At 46.8% G+C, this 18,606-nt stretch overlaps 1 protein-coding gene across 7 annotated transcripts in view; it reads right to left on the bottom strand.

Annotated features, from left to right (window-relative positions):
- Positions 1-18,606, bottom strand: part of LOC105493732 (coiled-coil domain containing 63) — a 60,144-nt gene that overhangs the window by 32,234 nt on the left and 9,304 nt on the right. For all 7 annotated transcript variants that reach the window (XM_071071104.1, XM_071071098.1, XM_071071101.1 and 4 more), the window contains 2 exons: positions 16,150-16,339; positions 2,714-2,833 (listed from right to left, as the gene is read on the bottom strand). In XM_071071104.1, the coding sequence (XP_070927205.1) occupies positions 2,714-2,833; positions 16,150-16,339 (310 nt within the window). The remainder of the gene's footprint in view (positions 1-2,713; positions 2,834-16,149; positions 16,340-18,606) is intronic.

Genomic DNA, 18,606 nt, shown 5'->3' on the forward strand with positions numbered 1-18,606 from the left:
ACTCTCTCTCAGGTGCCAGCCCTGTGATTCCTCAAGCCTGAGCAGGAGAACCTCCTAAAATGTTGCATCCTGAGCTCTTTGCTTGCTTCTGCTAGTCTCAGCTCCGGGTGTTCCTGAGTGTCTCCATAGCCACCACACAAGGTAGGGGAGTCCCTAGGAGCAGAGCATTCTGATTCTATCTTTGCATCCTCCACTTCCTCTTGGGAAGTTATCAGTTATCAGTTATTTGCTCTTTACTGTGAATTTTGCTCCAGGACTGTAGGCATACTATCTATCCTCTGACTGTTGGGGGAGAAAGACCTGACCTAGGGGGAGGACAGTTATCAGTTATCAGTTATTGGCTCTTTACTGTGAATTTTGCTCCAGGACTGTAGGCATACTATCCATCCTCTGACTGTGGGGGGGAAGACCTGACCTAGGGGGAGGACTCTCAGGCCCCACTGAGTAGGTAGAGGATATTTAGGACCATGGGGGTACTCTGAGACCCCGAAATCACCTTTAGAGATGGCTGCCTAACCTTTTTCTTTTTTTCTTTCTTTTCTTTTTTTTTTTTTTTTCTGAGACAGGTTCTCACTCTCTCATCCAGATCCAGACTGGAGTGCAGTGGCACCATCTTGACTCACTGCAAACTCCGCCTCCTAGATTCAAGAAATTCACCTGCCTCAGCCTCCCAAGTAGCTGGGATTACAGGCATGCATCATCATGCCCAGCTAATTTTTATTTTTTATTTTTATTTTTGTATTTTTAGTAGAGGCAGCGTTTCACCGTGGTGGCCAGGCTGGTCTCAAACTCCTGACCTCAAGTGATCCACCCACCCTGGCCTCCCAAATTGCTGGGATTACAGGCATGAGTTACCACACCAGGCCAGCTGCCTAACCTATTAAAAGGCACAATCACATCTGGTTAGGGATGAAGGGAAGAGGGGACTACTTTGAGATGCAAAAAACAGACCTCTCAGAAATATAAAAAGGAGCATTACTACAGATCTTATGGAAAAACTACAAGGGATATACTAGGAACAACTATATACCAACAGATTAGGATAATTTAGATGAAATAGACAAATTCCTAGAAAGACACAAACTACTGAAATTGATTTGAGAAGAATAGAACCTCTGAATAGACTTAGAACAAAAAAGCAGACCTCTGAGGCTGCAGTGAGCCCTGATCATGCCACTGCACTCCAGCCTGAGTGACAGAGTGAGACTCTGTCTCAGAAAAAAAAAAAAAAAATTGTACCTATAGACAAGTCATCATTAAATCATGCATGCATTTAGTAACTCATTCAATCAACAGACATTTGCTGAGGCATTAAACACCATGCCAGGCATTACATCTATGATTCTTAACCAATGGGATCTTCAGTCTTTCTGGGTTTGCTAATAACGGTACAGATGCCTGAACCTACGCCCTGGAGGTTCTGATTTGGTGAATCCGGAGGGGATCCAAGAATCTGTATTTTTAACACATATCCTGGGAATCCTGAGGCACAGCTGCAAATCACTGGGCATGGATATTAAAAAAACACTGCCCTGTCCTTCAGCAGCAACTTGGGGAGGTATACAGAGATCACATCCAGTTAGCTCCCACCATGCCTGGTCAAAGCCTGGGGGTCAAAGTCCAGGGGAAGCTAGGAGCTTTGTTTAGTGAGGGAATGACAGGCTTTCTTCCAAATCCATTCACTTTCTCTCTCTAGTAGCTCATGTGGGAGCTACAGTTTCACAAACCAGACTGGAATGTGTTGTTTGTCCCTGTCCATCATTCCTTCTCCACTTTTTTTGCTTTTCCAGGTGAACCACCTCTCCTCTAATCCACATATTTTGGATAGGGCTGCCCTTCCCTGACTTGGGGTGGCAGTGGGTGGATCTGGGAGAGAGGGGCCCCAGGGTAGCCATGTGACTCAGGCCCATGTATTTCATTCTTCTGACCACTGTGATTGGTTCAGAAATGGGCAAATGACCCAAATTGGCCCAGTGGGAACTCTCCCCAGAATATGTGATTAAACTCTTAGGAAAAAGATGTTTCATTTCTACTAGCATTTGTTCACACTGGGGGCTACCCAAAAACGAAATCCACTCAGAGGAGAGATGGACAGAGAATATGTCTTAAAGACATGTATGGAGCACCTAGATCCAGTTATGCCTGAAGGCCCCACTTCCTCTTCTGGATCTTTCAATTCTATGACAAACACGTTCCCCTTTTTGCTTAAGCCAGATTGCAATTTAGGGAACCCTGCCTAATACAAAAGTCACTATAGGTTGAGGGTGATCAGTGTCACCTTTCCCATTATCAAGTTTTGCATATCTATGCCGACTAATTCTTAGAGACAACACCAACAACAAAAAGGCACTGGCTATGACAGAGGCATGAGCAGCTTGTCACGGAGGAGGAAGGTCTAACTAATGCTGCTTTGGTAATGGGTAATATTTGAGCTGCTTCTTGAAAACAAACAGGAAGTTTGGGGCAGAGAACTAAGAGTAGGCATCCCAGGTAGGTTGGGGGATTCAGGTAAGGGTTTGAGGGGATAACCGCATTTGCTAAGGTGGACGGTAAATCCTAAAGGCTTCCTGGCCTGTGTGTCCATTAGTTCACCTGCTCCTGAGTCAACCAGGGAAATGGGTATGTTCTGCTAATGACTGGGCAGACATCATTCTTTGCTCTGAGCAAAGTCGGGCAGAGCTGTTTGCAGAGATGCAGAGAACACCTTACATACGAGATTCAAACGGGTTTCCAAAATGTGAATCTGTTTCTGCAGTTTCCGGGGGTTATTGGCCTCCTGTATTTTTGTGAAAATCTGTTTTTGGTTTGCGATTTTTTTTTCCATCTCAACAATCTGAAAAAAAAAAAAAGAGAGAGAGAGAAAGAGAGAGAGAAATTCCAGCTGTGTTAGCATCTGTGTGGGTACCAGTTCTACAGTTCACTAACTGAAGTGTGCTCAGACAAAAACTGCAATGTTCTTTCTTCTCCTATAAATGGAATTTTTACTTATCTCTTGGATGCCTCCTCAATTAGACTGAATCTTAGCCAGTCTGGGCTACAATGAAGCAATCTGGAGATCTGCTGTCACCTGTGCATGTAAATATCACTCACCTGTGACATTTACATACATTGACATACATTCTGCCTACCCAAAGCCATGGTTTCCAGCAGAAATGACGTCGTCCTCCTCCGAGGGGCTTTCTGTAACCTTGAAGAAGTGATTTTTTGGCTCTTGCAATGATGAAGGCACTAGTGGCATGTAATGGGTGGGTCACGAGAGGTCACATACCCTGCAGCATGTGAGATAGCACCAGGCATCCAAGACTTATCCTCCATCCTTGTGACTTCCCAGTGCCCCTCTGGACATTACGTAGATGAGAGACCTCCTTATATTTTTATTTTCTTTTGAGACTTTCTTTTCTTTTTTTGAGACAGGGCCTCACTCTGTCGCCCAGGCTGGAGTGCAGTGGCACAATCTCGGCTCACCACAACCTCCGCCTTCCAGGTTCAAGCGATTCTCCTACCTCAGTCTCTCGAGTAACTGGGACTAAAGGCGTGCACCACCATGCCTGTCTAATTTTTTCTGTATTTTTAGTACAGACGGGGTTTTGCCATGTTGGCCAGCCTGGTTTTGAACTCCTGGCCTCAAGTGATCCACTTGCCTCAACATCCCAAAGTGCTGGGGTTACAGGCATGAGCCACTATGCCTGGCTCCTTTTCCACATCTGGTCAAAAAAGATAGTTTGATTCTAGGTACAGAAAATTTGGCCAGCATTTTGGGAGGCCAAGGTGGGAGTATCACTTGAGCCCAGGAATTTGAGACCAGCCTGGACAACAAAGTGAGACCCCCATCTCTACAAAAAAAATCTAAAAATAGTCAGGCATGGTGGCAAGCACCTACAGTCTCAGCTACTTGAGAGGCTGAGACAGGAGGATCACTTGAGCCTGGGAGGTCAAAGCTGCAGTGAGCCATGATTGTGTCACTGCACTCCAGCCTGAACGGAGCAAGACCCTATCTTAAAAAACAACAACAACAACAACAAAAAACAACTATCGTTTCTAGGTACACACACAGAATTTTCCATTCAATTCTAATAGACACTGAATTATCCGAGACTGTAGTCACTGTATCAATTAAGAGAAGATTATTCTTTGATTTGTTTGTAACTCTACTAAGAGTTGGTCACCATTCTGAAAATCACATCACCAGCACAGCCTGAATCATGTTCTTCAAGTCGTGGATACAGTCGGCCTGCATCTGTCTGTAGTGTGTATAATGTTTGGCGATTCTGCCTATCAGTGCAGTTTTTAGGCCAGGGGTCTGCAAACTCCAGCCCGTGGCCAAATCTGGCCCACTACCTGTTTTTGTCAATAAAGTTTTATTGAAACCCAGCCATGCCCCTTCATTTATGTATTGTCTATGGCTGCCCTCGAGCTACAAAGGCAGAGCTAAGGACTTGTAACAGAGACCATGTGGCCCACAAGGCCAAAATATTCACTATCTGGTTCCCTGCAGAAACAGTTTGCTGACCCTGTTCTAGGTAAGTCAGATGAGGACATTCACATATTAAAATAAACATCATTTTAGTACAAATAATGATTTTAAAGCATAAGTAAAGGGAAAATATTCTATCATTTATGGATTTCATTTCGGATTGTAAAGGGATAATTATTTGCTGTTGAAAAGGGTGTTGGCAGACATAATGTTGAATGAAAAAAGCCAGTTATAAAGTGCATATCCTGGAAAAGGTGATTTACATGCAATTCTATATGCAGACAAAACAAAGTTATGATGCCGGAGATCAGGATGAGGTTCCTTGGGGGTGGTTTGTGAAAGAGACCAAGGAAGTCTTCTGGATGCTGCAATAATCTACCTCTTGATCTTGGTGATGATTACCTGAGTATATACTTAAGTATCAGTTCATTGAGCTGTATCCTTAAGACGTGTGCATCTCACCATGTGTAATTAACAACTCAGCGGAAGAAGAAAGGGAGGAAGAAAGAAAGGAAAAGAAATGGGTGTTAGAGGCCGGGCATCGTGGCTCACGCCTATAACCCCAGCACTTTGGGAGACTGAGATGAGTGGATCACTTGAGGCCAACATGGTGAAACCCTAGCTCTCTCTTTTTTTTTTTTTTTTTTTGAGATGGAGTCTTTGCTTTGTCACAGTTTTGGCTCACTACAACCTCCGTCTCCTGGGTTCATGCCATTTCCCTGCCTCAGCCTCCCAAGTAGCTGGGATTACAGGCATATGCCACCACACCTGGCTAATTTTTGTATTTTTAGTAGAGACAGAGTTTCACCATATTGGTCAGGCTGGTCTTGAACTCCTGACCTCAAGTGATCCACCCACCTCAGCCTCTCAAAGTGCTGGGATTACAGGTGTGAGCCACCACAGCCAGCCTGAAACCCTATCTCTTCTAAAAATTACAAAAATTAGCCAGGTGTGGTGGCATGCGCCTGTAATCCCAGCTACTTGGGAGGCTGAGGCACAAGAATCACTTGAACCTGGGAGATGGAAGTTGCAGTGAGCTAAGATCACAGCACTGCACTGTCTTGCTCTGGTGACAGAGCAAGGCTCTGTTAAAAAAAAAAAAAAAGGAAGGAAGGAAGGAGGGAAAGAAGGAGGGAGGGAGGGAAGGAAGGAAAGGAAAGGAAAGGAAAGAGAGAGAGAGAAAGGGAGAAATGGGTGTTATGGGTTTTGGGAGTGATAGGTTTAAGAACCACTGTCCTAAAGGGATTCACAAATGGGCTGTGTATTTGAGAGGTCCTTTCCTGCTTGTAAGTTTGGTATTCACAGATTCAAAGTCTTGGGGTGGAAACTGAGGCAAAGCCACTGGGCTTAGAGAGGTCGAGGTCCTTGGTGACCCCAGAGAAAGCAGTTTCAGTGGAGGTGACTTCTTGCCATCACCACAGATGGAGGAGGAAATAACATCTGCCCAAGAAAGGGAAGCAGGGAATGTAGACAAGTCTTTCTAGAAATTTCTAGAAAGGGGGAAGCTGGCAATAATTTGGGATTGCAGATGGGTTGTGTTTTGAGTTTCATTTGTGCACAGTTTTCAGGTTATTTTGAGATAAAAGAGGCAAGGGAGGGATACCTTGACAAAACAGAAGGTGAAGATGAGAGCAGGGCTGTCATTGATGGAGCGAGGTCTTTCCCTAATAATGGGGGATGCGACTGAGGGAGGCCTAACACAGGAGGGGTCTGGCTGTATAGAAAGGCAATGGGACACCTCTCCCTCTGAGGCAATGCAGATGGAGCAGAGGATGGAGGGCTGCATCCTCTTGGGGTGCAGGGAAAGGCATGGCTGCCACAGTCTTTTAAAGCAGATGAAACAACACTGAGGCCACCTACATCCAGAGGACTTTTTGCTAAGTAAAATGTAAATAACCTAAATGCAAAGTGGTGTCCTGGATTAGATCCTGGGACAATAAAAGGACATGAATGGAAAACACCAGTGAAATCCCAATAAAGGGCCGGGTGTGGTGCCTGTAATCCCAACACATTGAGAGGCTGCAGCGAGTGGATCAGCTGAGGTCAGGAGTTTGAGACCAGCCTGGCCAACATGGTGAAACCCCGTCTCTACTAGGAATACAAAAATCAGCCAAATATGGTGGTGGGCACCTGTAATTCCAGCTACTCAGGAAACTGAGGCAGGAGAACTGCTTGAACCTGGGAGGTGGAGGTTGCAGTGAACTGAGATCATGCCATTGCACTCCAGCCTGGGCGACAAGAGCGAAACTCCGTCTTAAATAAAGAAACTCCAAGCGGCCAGGCACAGTGGCTCACGCCTGTAATCCCAGCACTTTGGGAGGCCGAGGCGGGTGGATCATGAGATCAGGAGATTGAGACTATCCTGGCTAACACGGTGAAACCCCGTCTCTACCAAAAATACAAAAATTAGCCGGATGTGGTGGCATGTGCCCGTAATCCCTGCTACTTTGGAGGCTGAGGCAGGAGAATCGCTTGAGCCCAGGAATCGGAGGTTGCAGTGAGCCAAGATCACCACTGCACTCCAGCCTGGCAACAGAGCGAGACCTGTCTCAAAAAAAAAAAAAAAAAAGAAAGAAAGAAAAGAAAAGAAACTCCAATAAAAACTGGAGTTCAGTTAATAGTAACATATCAACATTCATTGCTTAGTTTTGACAAATGTCCCATGGTAATGTACAATGTTTACATTAGGGGGAGTGGGGTGAAGGGTATGTGAGAACTATATTATCTTTGTAACCATTCTGTAAATTTTAAAGTATGCCAAAATAAAAAAACTTATTAAAAATAATTGATAAATATCCTTTTGTCCAAGCCTCCTTGGTTGGGTATTATGTTACTTGCAGTCAAAAGTATTCCTGACACACCATCCACTTTACTCATTAGGATGACTGAGTCTGACTTCAAATAAGTGAAATCTACCCTGCCATGGCTGGCAGGAAAAAATGTTAGTGTCTCTCTATACCCTCGTAATGCCAGCCCAGTTCTCCAGACCCAAACGCTCCCCAGCCACTGTCTCAGAAACTTCACTCCATAGTTTCTCATATGAGGCATTCAGAAACACTGCTAGCAGTGTGCATAACCAGCCCGTGATGCAGCCTTAGCCTACACCCAGGCAAATATCTTCATTATCAATATTTAACCCCATCTAGAAGCAGATGGCTAATGCTAAGTCCCAGAAGGCTTTAGAGAAGTTTCAGATATTTAACCCCACCTCAATATTCAACCCCATCTAGAAGCAGATGGCTAATGCTAAGTCCCAGAAGGCCTTAGAGAAGTTCCAGAACTAGTATCTAAAGAAGAGTGCCCTTCAAGACTGGTGAGTACCAGATCCTAAGCACAACAGAGGCACATTCTCTTCTTGGAGGCTGGGCTGAGCCTAAGCTCTGAGATGTCTTTTTGGAACCCTGGTAGGTACAGGCAACAGGGAATGAAGGGGACAATGACATTCGAAGCAACTTGGTTTGTTCCTGTTTGTGTCAAGATGGTGGCTTGATGAGGATAATCTAAAGCTCAGTTCTTGTTCTGGAAGTGAGGAGTTCTGGATGAGGAAGGCTTAAGTGCTCAGTGTTGTGAAATATAAAGTTTGCTAGCCTCCAGCTGGGAAAATCAGGGGCCCTGTGCAGAGCCTGGGCTGGTGAATTCTGCAAGCAGTTGCATCTGGGATTCCATGTTAGCATCCCTGAGCTTTAATTCCCTTTGGTTATCCCCAAGTCTTCAGAAAGTCTACACAGCACAGTCTCAGCTATCATCATGGGAAGCTGAAAGAAAAATCTACACTAGTGGGCTATAAAATGTGGTCAGGAGGATGGCATACAAAAGTGGGCCAGCTAATAAGACATGACAGGATGGCAGAGATGATAGCAAACTAGAATGTGTGCACCCTATGTTAAGGGGCACCAGCTTGTGATCAGTTAAGAAAAATGTAAGTTACAGAAAGCCCAACTACAGAGTGGCTTAAGCAAATTACGGTTTATCTTTTTCTCATAGCAAGTTGCTGCTGCTTGTAATCCCAGTACTTTGGGAGGCTGAGGGAGGTGGATCACCTGAGGTCGGAAGTTCAAGACGAGCCTGGCCAACACGGTGAAACACCATCTCTACTAAAAATACAAAAATTAGCTGGACATGGTGGTGCACATCTGTAATCCCAGCTACTTGGGAGGCTGAGGCACGAGAATTTCTGGAACCTGGGAGGTGGACGCTGCAGTAAGCTAAGGATGCACCACTGTACTCCAGCCTGGGTGACAGAGGGAGACTCTGTCTCACAAAAAAAAAAAAAAGAAAAAAAGTTGCTGAGCTAAGTTCCATAGCTCAAGTAAGTAAGGACAAGATCTCTGTAATTCACCTGACTGTTCCCTTATTGTTAAAAGATGGCTGCCATTGCACTGACCTTCACAGTCATATTCCAGGGAGGAAAGTAGAAAATGCAATACAGATGAAGAGGTAGGTCATCTTTCTGGAAAGCAAGATTTTCCCAGAAACCCCAACAGACTTCCTCTTAAAACTCATTGTCTACCCTTAGCTGCAAGGGAAGATGGGAGGAGCATTTTAGCTGGGCACAAGACCAGCTTGAACAAGGTCAGAAATCTGTTAGAGAAGAAAAAGGAGACAATAGGGGAACAGTTGTCAGTGTCACCCACAACGCTATTTAGTTAACAGTTGTTCTATGAAAATTCAGGCCTGATATCACCAGATCTTTTGGTTTCTAAAAAGAGAAGCCGGAAATCTTATTTCTTTATGAAATCTCTCTGTTTTTTTTTTTTTTTTCTTTTTTCTTTGGCTCTTCTTTTTTCTTTTTTTTTTTTTTTTTTTTTTTTGGTATATGCTGAACATCTGTCAATTATTAACATGTTGTCAATTAATTAAATCTTAAACAATAAATGGGCCAAAGCCTTCATGTAACCAGACTTAATCTATCCTGAGATCTACCAGTTTGAGATCCTTGGTCTACATCCACATTTAGAGTCATGGAACCACAGTGCCCTGATGAAAGATGGATTTTAGGCAGCAAGAAGTGCCCAGTGGAAGACAGAAGAGTGACCCAGAGCCAGACAGCTGGCAGAGGTGACACCCAGGACTGTGGTAGACCAGTGGACGGTGGCTCCCCACATCCGTTCCTCCCATATCCAAGGCCACCGTGAGAATTCTACCCCCCTGCCTGTGATGTATTGATTCCAGAGTGAGCGGGACTAAACCAGCTGGGGCCTCTGCATTGGGAAGGGATGTCTGCTAAGGAAGCTTCTAAAAGAAGTCTTCTCATTCCTAAAACAGAGTTATTGGAGGAGAGGGTACATCTCCTGAAGGTAGTGTCAGTCTGGGTGTGGTGCCTGGAATTGCTGCTCCCATCTTGCCCCAGCCAAAGGATAACACCCAACACAGCTGACAGCAAAATTGAACTGCTAAACCAACCAACCCTGAAGCTTGCCTTACCTTTGCACTTCCTGCCATATGAGACAAAACATTTCCTTATTACCAGTCATCTACCAAGGAAGGTGGTCTCCACCCCAGCTCCAGGGGATACAGCATCACCGGCCTAAGCCAAGTGGAAAACATTTTATTTTCCTTTTTTTTTTTTTTGTTTGAGATGGAGTCTCACTCTATTACCCAGGCTGGAGTGAAGTGGCGTGATCTTGGCTCACTGAAACCTCTGCCTCCTGGGTTCAAGTGATTCTCCTGCCTCAGCCTCCCAGGTAGCTGGGATCACAGGTATGCACCACCATATGCCCAGCTAATTTTTGTGTTTTTAGCAGACACGGGGTTTTTACCACGTTGGCCAGGCTGGTCTGTTTGGAACTCCTGACCTCAGGTGATCCTCCCACCTCAGCCTCCCAAAGTGCTGGGATTATGGGCATGAGTCACGGCTCCCACTCTCTTTTTTTTTTTTTTTTTAAGACAGGGTCTTGCTATGTTGCCCAGGCTGGTCTCAAACTCCTGGGCTCAAAGATCGTCCTGCTTCAGCCTTCCCAGTAACTGGGACCACAGGCGCAACTGTGTAGGACTCAGAAAACTTTTCTTAAAGGGCCAGATGGTAAATATTTTAAGCTCCAAGGACTAAGAGGTTATAACCAGGTACTCATACAATCATTTAAAATGTCAAAACCATTCTTTGCTGGAAGACTATAAACAGATAGGCTGGATTTGACCCTCGGCCTGTAATTTGCTACCCCTGGTCTACTCAAAGCCAGTTCTGGAAATTCTACTTACCTTTGTCAGTGACTGACATTGAAATGGGCATATATGCCAGCCATGGCTGATGAGGGAAAATCTGCCAGACGGATTTTGTGAAATACTCTCTCCCATCTCATCATGTCTTTGAGTGTGGTTCTGTGAGGATGAATGTGGCTATGGCAGAAGCTGATGCCAGCTATGCTTTGTCAGCCACCTTGTGACCATGAGGAGCAAACCAGTAAAGAGGATCAGAGAGAAAAAGACAAACCATCATTGCAGAGATGCTAAACCATCCCTGGAAGCCGGACATAGTGGCTCACGCCTGTAATCCCTGCACTTTGGGAGGCTGAGGTGGGCAGATCACTTGAGGTCAGGAGTTCAATACCAGCGTGGCTAACACAGTGAAACCCCATCTCTACTAAAAATACAAAAATTAGCCAGGCATGATGGTACGTGTCTGTAATCCCAACTACTAGGGAGGCTGAGGCAGGAGAACTGCTTGAACACGAGAGGCAGAGGTTGCAATGGGTCGAGATCGCGCCACTGCACTCCAACCTGGGCAACAGAGCAAGACTGTCTCAAAAAAAAAAAAAAAAAAAAAAAAAATTCCCTGGGATAGCCTGTTTCCAGTCAGATATTTTGTTATGTGATAACAGCAAACCTCTACCCTCTCAATTACTTCCACTTCAGAATTCTGTCACTTGCAGCCCAACCTTTCCTTGCTGGTACATCATGCAAGTGGCAGCTCAGGAGATCAGGTGTCAAGGGAACTGCTGGGTCTCACACAAACTGGTGAGGCACATGAATGCTGTTTACGATGGATACTGGCCATGGTTTGGACTTCAGCTGGAACATACACGCATGCGCGCGCACACACGCACGCGCATCACTCAAAGCAAGACTAAAGGGCTTCACCCGCTCTGACACACACAGTGGGGTCAGGCCCCCTGCTCTGCTTTGGTGTTCCTTCTGTTCTGTGCACAGGCAGCGCCCCCAGTGCAAACCCTCACTAACTCACCAATGAAATAAAACAAAACAGTTGGGCATGGTGGCTCATGCCTGTAATTCCAACACTTTGGGAGGCCAAGGCAGGTGGATCACCTGAGGTCAGGGATTTGAGACCAGCCTGGCCAACATGATGAAACCCCATCTCTACTAAAAATACAAAAATTAACCAGGCATGGTGGCGGGTGCCTGTAATCTCAGCTACTCGGGAGGCTGAGGCGGGAGGATTGCTTGAACCCGAGAGGTGGAGGTTGCAGAGAGCCAAAATCACACCCCAGTACTTCAGCCTGGGTGACAGAGTGAGACGGTCTCAAAAAAAAAAAAAAAAAGAAAAGAAAAGAAAAGAAACAAACAACCAATTTGTTTTCATATCTGCAACGGTGGCATCTCCAGACTGCACCATCACCTACTCTGAAGGCAGGCAGGCCCCCACTAGAGTTGGGCCTGCAGTCCTCCAGCTCCAGCTCCCCATCAAGGGAAGCTGTGGCATCAGCATTTCCTGGTGGCTCTCATGATTACATTCAGAGTTGGATTTCCTTTGGACTCTTTATGTCAGATGCTGCTTTTGTGATGCTGGGAGTCATTCAGCCTCTGCCCAAGGGAAGACATTCTCCAAGGCTGTGGCTGGAGGAGAATTATATTCCCTAAGCAAGATGCTGTCTTCCCATCAGCTCATTAACTATTTTGCGAGGAAGGCCAGGTAGGACCTGGGGAGTCCCCACCTCCAGTGACCTCCTGTGAGGACGAGGCTTTGCCCATCGAGGGTGGGCATAGGAGGAAGGGATTCTGGGAACTTCCACCCTGGAATGAAATTGGGCAAAGACGGTTTGCACTGGGCAGTGAGCCCCAGAAACTTCTGAGGACCCCACACTGTGTTGCCTTTTCCTAATGCTTCTGAAGACCCATGGCACCAGCTCTTCTTCAATTTTTCTCTTTATTCCCTTTATTGCCTCCTTGGTCATCTTTCAGTCATTTATTCATTCACCAGTGTTTATTAAACACCTGCTCTGGTGTCAGACAGCAGGGGTGGGTGATGACAATAATCAGGACAGAGGGTCTCTGCCCTCCGAGAACTTACATTCTAGGACTGGAAACAAGCCATGAAGGGGGCGCCAAGCCCTAGGGGATGGGAGACACAAGGTACTTCAGGCACACACAGTAGGAGGAGCATCTAGTGGGGAAAGATGAAGGGATGACGTCCCACAGAAATAGCATTTGAGGCCGGGCACAGTGGCTCACACCTGTAATGCCAACACTTGGGAGGCGGAGGAGGGCAGATTACTTGAGGTCAGTAGTTCAAGACCAGCCTGGCCAACACAGTGAAACCCCATCTCTACTAAAAGTACAAAAAAAAAAAAAATTAGCCAGGCACCTATAGTCCCAACTACCCTGGAGGCTGAGGCAGGAGAATCGCTTGAACCCAGGAGGTGGAGGTTGCAGTGAGCCAAGATCACACCACTGCACTCCTGCCTCGGTGACAGAGTGAGACTCTGTTTCAAAAAAAAAAAAAAAAAAAAAAGAAATAGCATTTGAGCTGAGACCTAAGTGATAAATAGGAGGTCTCCAAGCAAAGAGGACAGGGAAAGGCACTCCAGGCAAAGGGAACAGCACATGCAAGGGCCTGGAAGTGAGGGACAGCACCGTGGGCTCAAAGGACACGAAGAGGGCCTCTGTGGGTAGAACACAGAGCAGGTGGGGGCAGCGGGGAGGTGAGAGAGGCAGGCAGAGCTGATGCAGCCCCACTGGGGAGTAGGGCCTTTATGGAAAGAACAACAGGAACTTTCTGAAGGGTCTGAAGCAGACAAAAGATGTGAAGAGATTTCCAGATTCATTCAGTAGTGGTCTGGTTTGGCTCGGTGTCCCTCCCCAATCTCATGCTGAATCGTAATCCTCAGTGTTGGAGGAGGCGCCTGGGGGAGACAATGGGATGGTGGGGGGCAGTTTCTAATGAATGGTTTGGCACCATCCCCCTTGGTACTGTCTTGTCATAGTGAAATCTCATGAGATCTGATTGTTTAAGAGTGTGGCACCTCCCCGTCTCTCTCTTCCTCCTGCTGCTGCCATGCGACTTGCCTGCTCCCCCTTTGCCTTCTGGCATGAGTTATAAGTTTCCTGAGGCCTACCCAGAAGCAGAAGCTGCTATGCTTCCTGTATAGCCTGCAGAACTGTGAGCCAATTAAACCTCTTTTCTTTATATTTTTAGTAGAGACGGGATTTCTCCATGTTAGTCAGGCTGGTCTCAAACTCCCAACCTCAGGTAATCTGCCCACCTCGGCCTCCCAAAGTGCTGGGATTATAGGCGTGAGCCACCACGCCCGGCCCCAAACCTCTTTTCTTTATAAATTTCCTGTGTTGGCTGCATGCAGTGGCTCACGCCTGGCATCCCAGCACTTTGGGAGGTCGAGGTGGGTGGATCACCTGAGGTCAGTAGTTTGAGATCAGCCTGGGCAACATGGTGAAACCCCGTCTGTATTAAAAATACAAAATTAGCTGGGTGTGGGGGTGCATGCCTGTAATCCCAGCTACTCAGGAGGCTGAGGTGGGAGAATTGCTTGAGCCTGGGAGGCAGAGGCTGCCATGAACCAAGATCGCGCCGCTGCACTCCAGCCTGGGCCACAGGAGTAAAACTCTGTCTCAAAATAAATAAATAAATAAATAAATAAATAAATATTTAAAAATAAATAAATTACCTGTCTCAGCCACTTCTTTATAGCAATTAATTAATGCTATAATAGAAATAGTAAATGTTTACTGAGGATCTACTGTGTGCGGGACACTGGGACAGGCACAGGGTTGGGGGCAGGGGTGACATGGTAGGCAACAAAGCAGACATGGTCCTCGCCCTTGTGGAGCTGTCAGGCTGCTTAGGGAGCCATTAAACAACACCAGATTAAGGCCTCATGACAATGGCGAGAAGAGCTATGAAGAGGATACTGTGGAGTCCATGGGATCCCCTGCTTGCCCCCCAGACCCACTGCTCTGTGCCCTAATGGGCTGACCTGGCTGCATCCCTGAGGGGCTCCCTTGCACTGAGGATCAGAGGGTTGGAAGAAAGAGGAGCCATTTCCCCTGGCTTGCCCCAGGCTCTCCAAGTTCCAGACCACTGCCCCCTTCCCCGCTGTTGCTAATCCTAGTGTTTCAACGTCCCTACTCATGCCCACATCCTTGTAAATGGTTCCTGAGTTAAACTGTTCTCAAAATACCCTGCTGGGGGTGCTCTATGTTCCCGCCAGAACCTGACTGACACAGAGAGGTATAAACTGGAGAGGGGGTACAGAAAAGGCCTCCCTGAGAAAGTCACATTTAAGTTGAGACCTGAAAGACAAGCAGGAGTAGAGGAAGGGGTGGGAGTGGAGGAGCACAGGCAAAGGCCCTGAGGTGGGCCAAGGGGTAGGCAGGGGCTGGATCACGCAGGGCCTTTCAAGCCATGGTAAGGAGCATGAGCATTAATGCTGTCCTGCAAATACCTCCAGCTCTTTGCCTTCCAGATAATGAGAGGGTGGTACTTCCCAGACCCCTTTGTGGACGGGTAGGGTCACGTACATGACTATTTTCTCTTGCTTTTTATTTTCTTTCTCTTTTTTTTTTTTTTTTTTTGTTACCATAATTAGAAAACATGACTATTTTGAGCCCCTGGGTCATGAGCAGAAGTGACGTGTTTCAGCCAGGTACAGTGGCTCACGCCTGTAATCCCGGCACTTTGGGAGGCCGAGGCAGGCAGATAATTTGATGTCAGGAGTTTGAGACCAGCCTGGCCAACATAGTGAAACCCTGTCTCTACTAAAAATACAAAAATTAGCCAGCATGGTGGTACACGCCTGTAATACCAGCTACTCAGGTGGCTGAGGCATGAGAATCGCTTGAACCCGGGAAGCAGAGGTTGCAGTGAGCCAAGATTGCACCACTGCATTCCAACCTGGGCAACAGAGCAAGACTTTGTTTAAAAAAAAAAAAAAAAAAGAAGTAGTGACATATTTCACTTCCATACTGAAACATTCAATTGCCAGCATGAAACCCTCTAGAACTCTTTCTTTCCCATAACACCTGGCAATGTTCAAGATGGTGGCTATTCCTTCAGCCTAGTCCCAGTGTGAGAAGATATAAGGGCTCTTAGCCAACCCACAACAGTTACGTAGCATCAACAAGTAAGAATCCTTAAACTTTACGTTTTAAACCACTGAGCATGCGTGAGAGGGTGGCATTTATTCCTGCAGCATAACCAAGCCTCTTCTAATCGATAGGGTGCAGCTGTGGGGGTTTATCCTAGGTGCAGCGGGTGGCGCTGGGGAGCACGGCAGAGGGATGGATTGGTATGGCTGAGCCTGGATACTGGAGCCCAGAGGTCTCAAGGGTAGCGAGACGATAGCAGCAGTCACATTTAGCAGGCTGTCCAGAGGAGATACTGCGATACTGGGGTGTGAGGTCTGGCCTAAGCCATCATGGATATGCACCCCAACTCCTCCCCTTTGCTCTGTGTTCTGGTTAACCCTTTAAGAGAAAGACCACACCTTCTCATCCAGTTCAGCCAACAGCACTTTCAGGGATTTAATCAAGGCCTCGTAGTCCTCCTTGGTTTGCAGCAGGAGACACAGCTCCATGTAGTTCTTCTCACTCCGATTCATGTTCCTCGAGGATTTCATGAGACTCAACAGCAGGGTGATCTCATCCTGCTCTGCCTTCAGGCTCTGGATCTCCTTGCTGTTGGAAAAGCAGCCCATGATTAACCCCGAACCCCTGAGTTTACCTTGATGGAGCACTCCAGGCACATCAGTCCTGCAAGGAGACTGGGAGAGAGGAACTTCCCACCTAAGCAAGCAGGCAAAAGGGACGTGTCCAGGGTCTCAGATCCAGGTCTGGAAGCCTCATCACCTGAGCCCCGGTTCACCATGATTTCCTGCTGCCTTGCCTTCTCTGAAGTGGGTATTTTTCCTAGGGAATGATTTGCAGCCGTGCCTGTCAAAAGCCATTACCCAGACATGGAGGAAGCCCCCAGGTTTTCTTTTGCCAGCAACTCCCTGGCACCTGTCTGATTCTGCAGCCCATCTTTCCAGACTTCACCGCCAATTAGCTCCAGTAATGAGGAGCAAACCATCAGGCAGGATTATTTCTTTCTTTGTTTATTTAGAGACAGAGTCTCGCTCTGTTGCCCAGGCTGGAGTACAGTGGCAGGATCTCAGTTCACTGCAACCTCCGCCTTCCAGGTTCAAGCGATTCTCCTGCCTCAGCCTCCCGAGCAGCTGGGACTATAGCTGTGCACCACCATGCCCGGTTAATTTTTGTATCTTTAGCAGATACAGGGTTTCGCTATGTTGGCCAGGCTGGTCTTGAACTATTAGCCTCATGTGATCCACCTGCCTCGGCCTCCCAAAGTGCTGAGATTCCAGGCACGACCCACCGCACCTGGCCAGGCAGGATTTTTCAAGTTTGCATCAACACGGGGATGCATAGTAGCCTCTAAGCTCCAGCAGTTTCTCTCCTTGGGGTGCTAATGATGAAATGAGCTGATCCGAGTCTCCTCCTTTCACTGTCTACTGGGATGTGGGAAAACTGGGATTTGGAAAAGAGCAAAGGGAGCTTGAAAGACTGCACAACAATGAAACAAGGGGAAATGGCACAGAGGCTGAGTTTCTGGCAGTCTGGAGACTGACACCCACTGCCCAGTGTGGTTTGTGGATCAGTAGCTTGAATGTCCTTTCGAAGCCTGGAGAAATGCAGAATCTCAGGTGCTCAACCTGGGACCAATTGGATCAGAATCTGCTTCATTACAAGATCAAGTGTCCAGATGCTTCAACAGTTTTGGACACACTGCTATAGAATAGCAAAGAATGTTCTACAGGCCCAGCGCAGTGGCTCATGCCTGTAATCCTAGCACCTTGGAAGGCCAAGGTCGGTGGATCACGAAGTCAGGAGTTCAAGACCAGTCTGGCTAAGATGGCGAAACCCCATCTCTATTAAAAATACAAAAAATTAGCCGGGGGTGGTGGCAGGCACCTGTAATCCCAGCTACTGAGGAAGCCGAGGCAGAGAATTGTTTGAACCTGGGAGGCAGAAGTTGCAGTGAGCCAAGATCGCACCACTGCACTCCAGCCTGGGCGACAGAGCCAGACCCTGTCTCAAAAAAATAAATAAAAAATAAAAATTCCATCTCGATAATACAAAAACAAACAAAAAAGAATGTTCTACAGGCCTGGAGCAGTGGCTCACTCCTGTAATGTCAGCACTTTGGGAGGCTGAGGCAGGAGGATTGCTTGAACTCAGGAGTTTGCGACCAGCCTGGACAACATAGTGAGGCCCTATCTCTACAAATATATTAAAAGTAGCTGAGGTCGGAGGATTGCTTGAGCCCAGGAGGCAGAGGTTGCAGTGAGCTGAGATTGTGCCACTGCATTCCAGCCTGGGAGACACAGAGTGAGACCCTGTCTCAAAAAAAAAAAAAAAGAGAATGTCCTAGGACAGGAGGCGGCAAACCTTTTTCTGTAACGGGCCAAAAAGTGAACCAACAGGCATGGCTGTGTGCCAATAGAGCTTTAATTGACAAAAACCGGCAGCCATCCAGATTTGGCCGTAGTTTGTAGATCCCATTCTAATAGGAAGTTCTGCAGTGATGAAAATGTTCTCTGAGGGGCCCATAGTATCCACTTAGGCACAAGTGATCATTGAGCACTTGAAATGCGGCTATTTCAGCAGAACTAAATTTTATTTTATTTTATTTATTTTAATTAATTACAAATGTAAATAGCCACATTTGGCCAATGACCACCTGTCTTCTCAACAGTCCTGGGGACTCATCTCCCCTGCTTAAGCCCCTCCTGGAAGGAGGCGGGGAGTGGGAGGGAAGAGGGGGTGAGTGTCTTTGTTAAGGTGGAGAGAAAAAAGAGAGTATAACACTCTACAAGAGTTAGGTTTTCAGGGCGCCGTGGCTCATGCCTGTAATCCCAGTACTTTGGGAGGCCAAGGTAGGCAGA

The sequence above is a fragment of the Macaca nemestrina genome, chromosome 10 (assembly GCF_043159975.1).
Source record: "Macaca nemestrina isolate mMacNem1 chromosome 10, mMacNem.hap1, whole genome shotgun sequence".
NCBI lineage: Eukaryota > Metazoa > Chordata > Mammalia > Primates > Cercopithecidae > Macaca > Macaca nemestrina.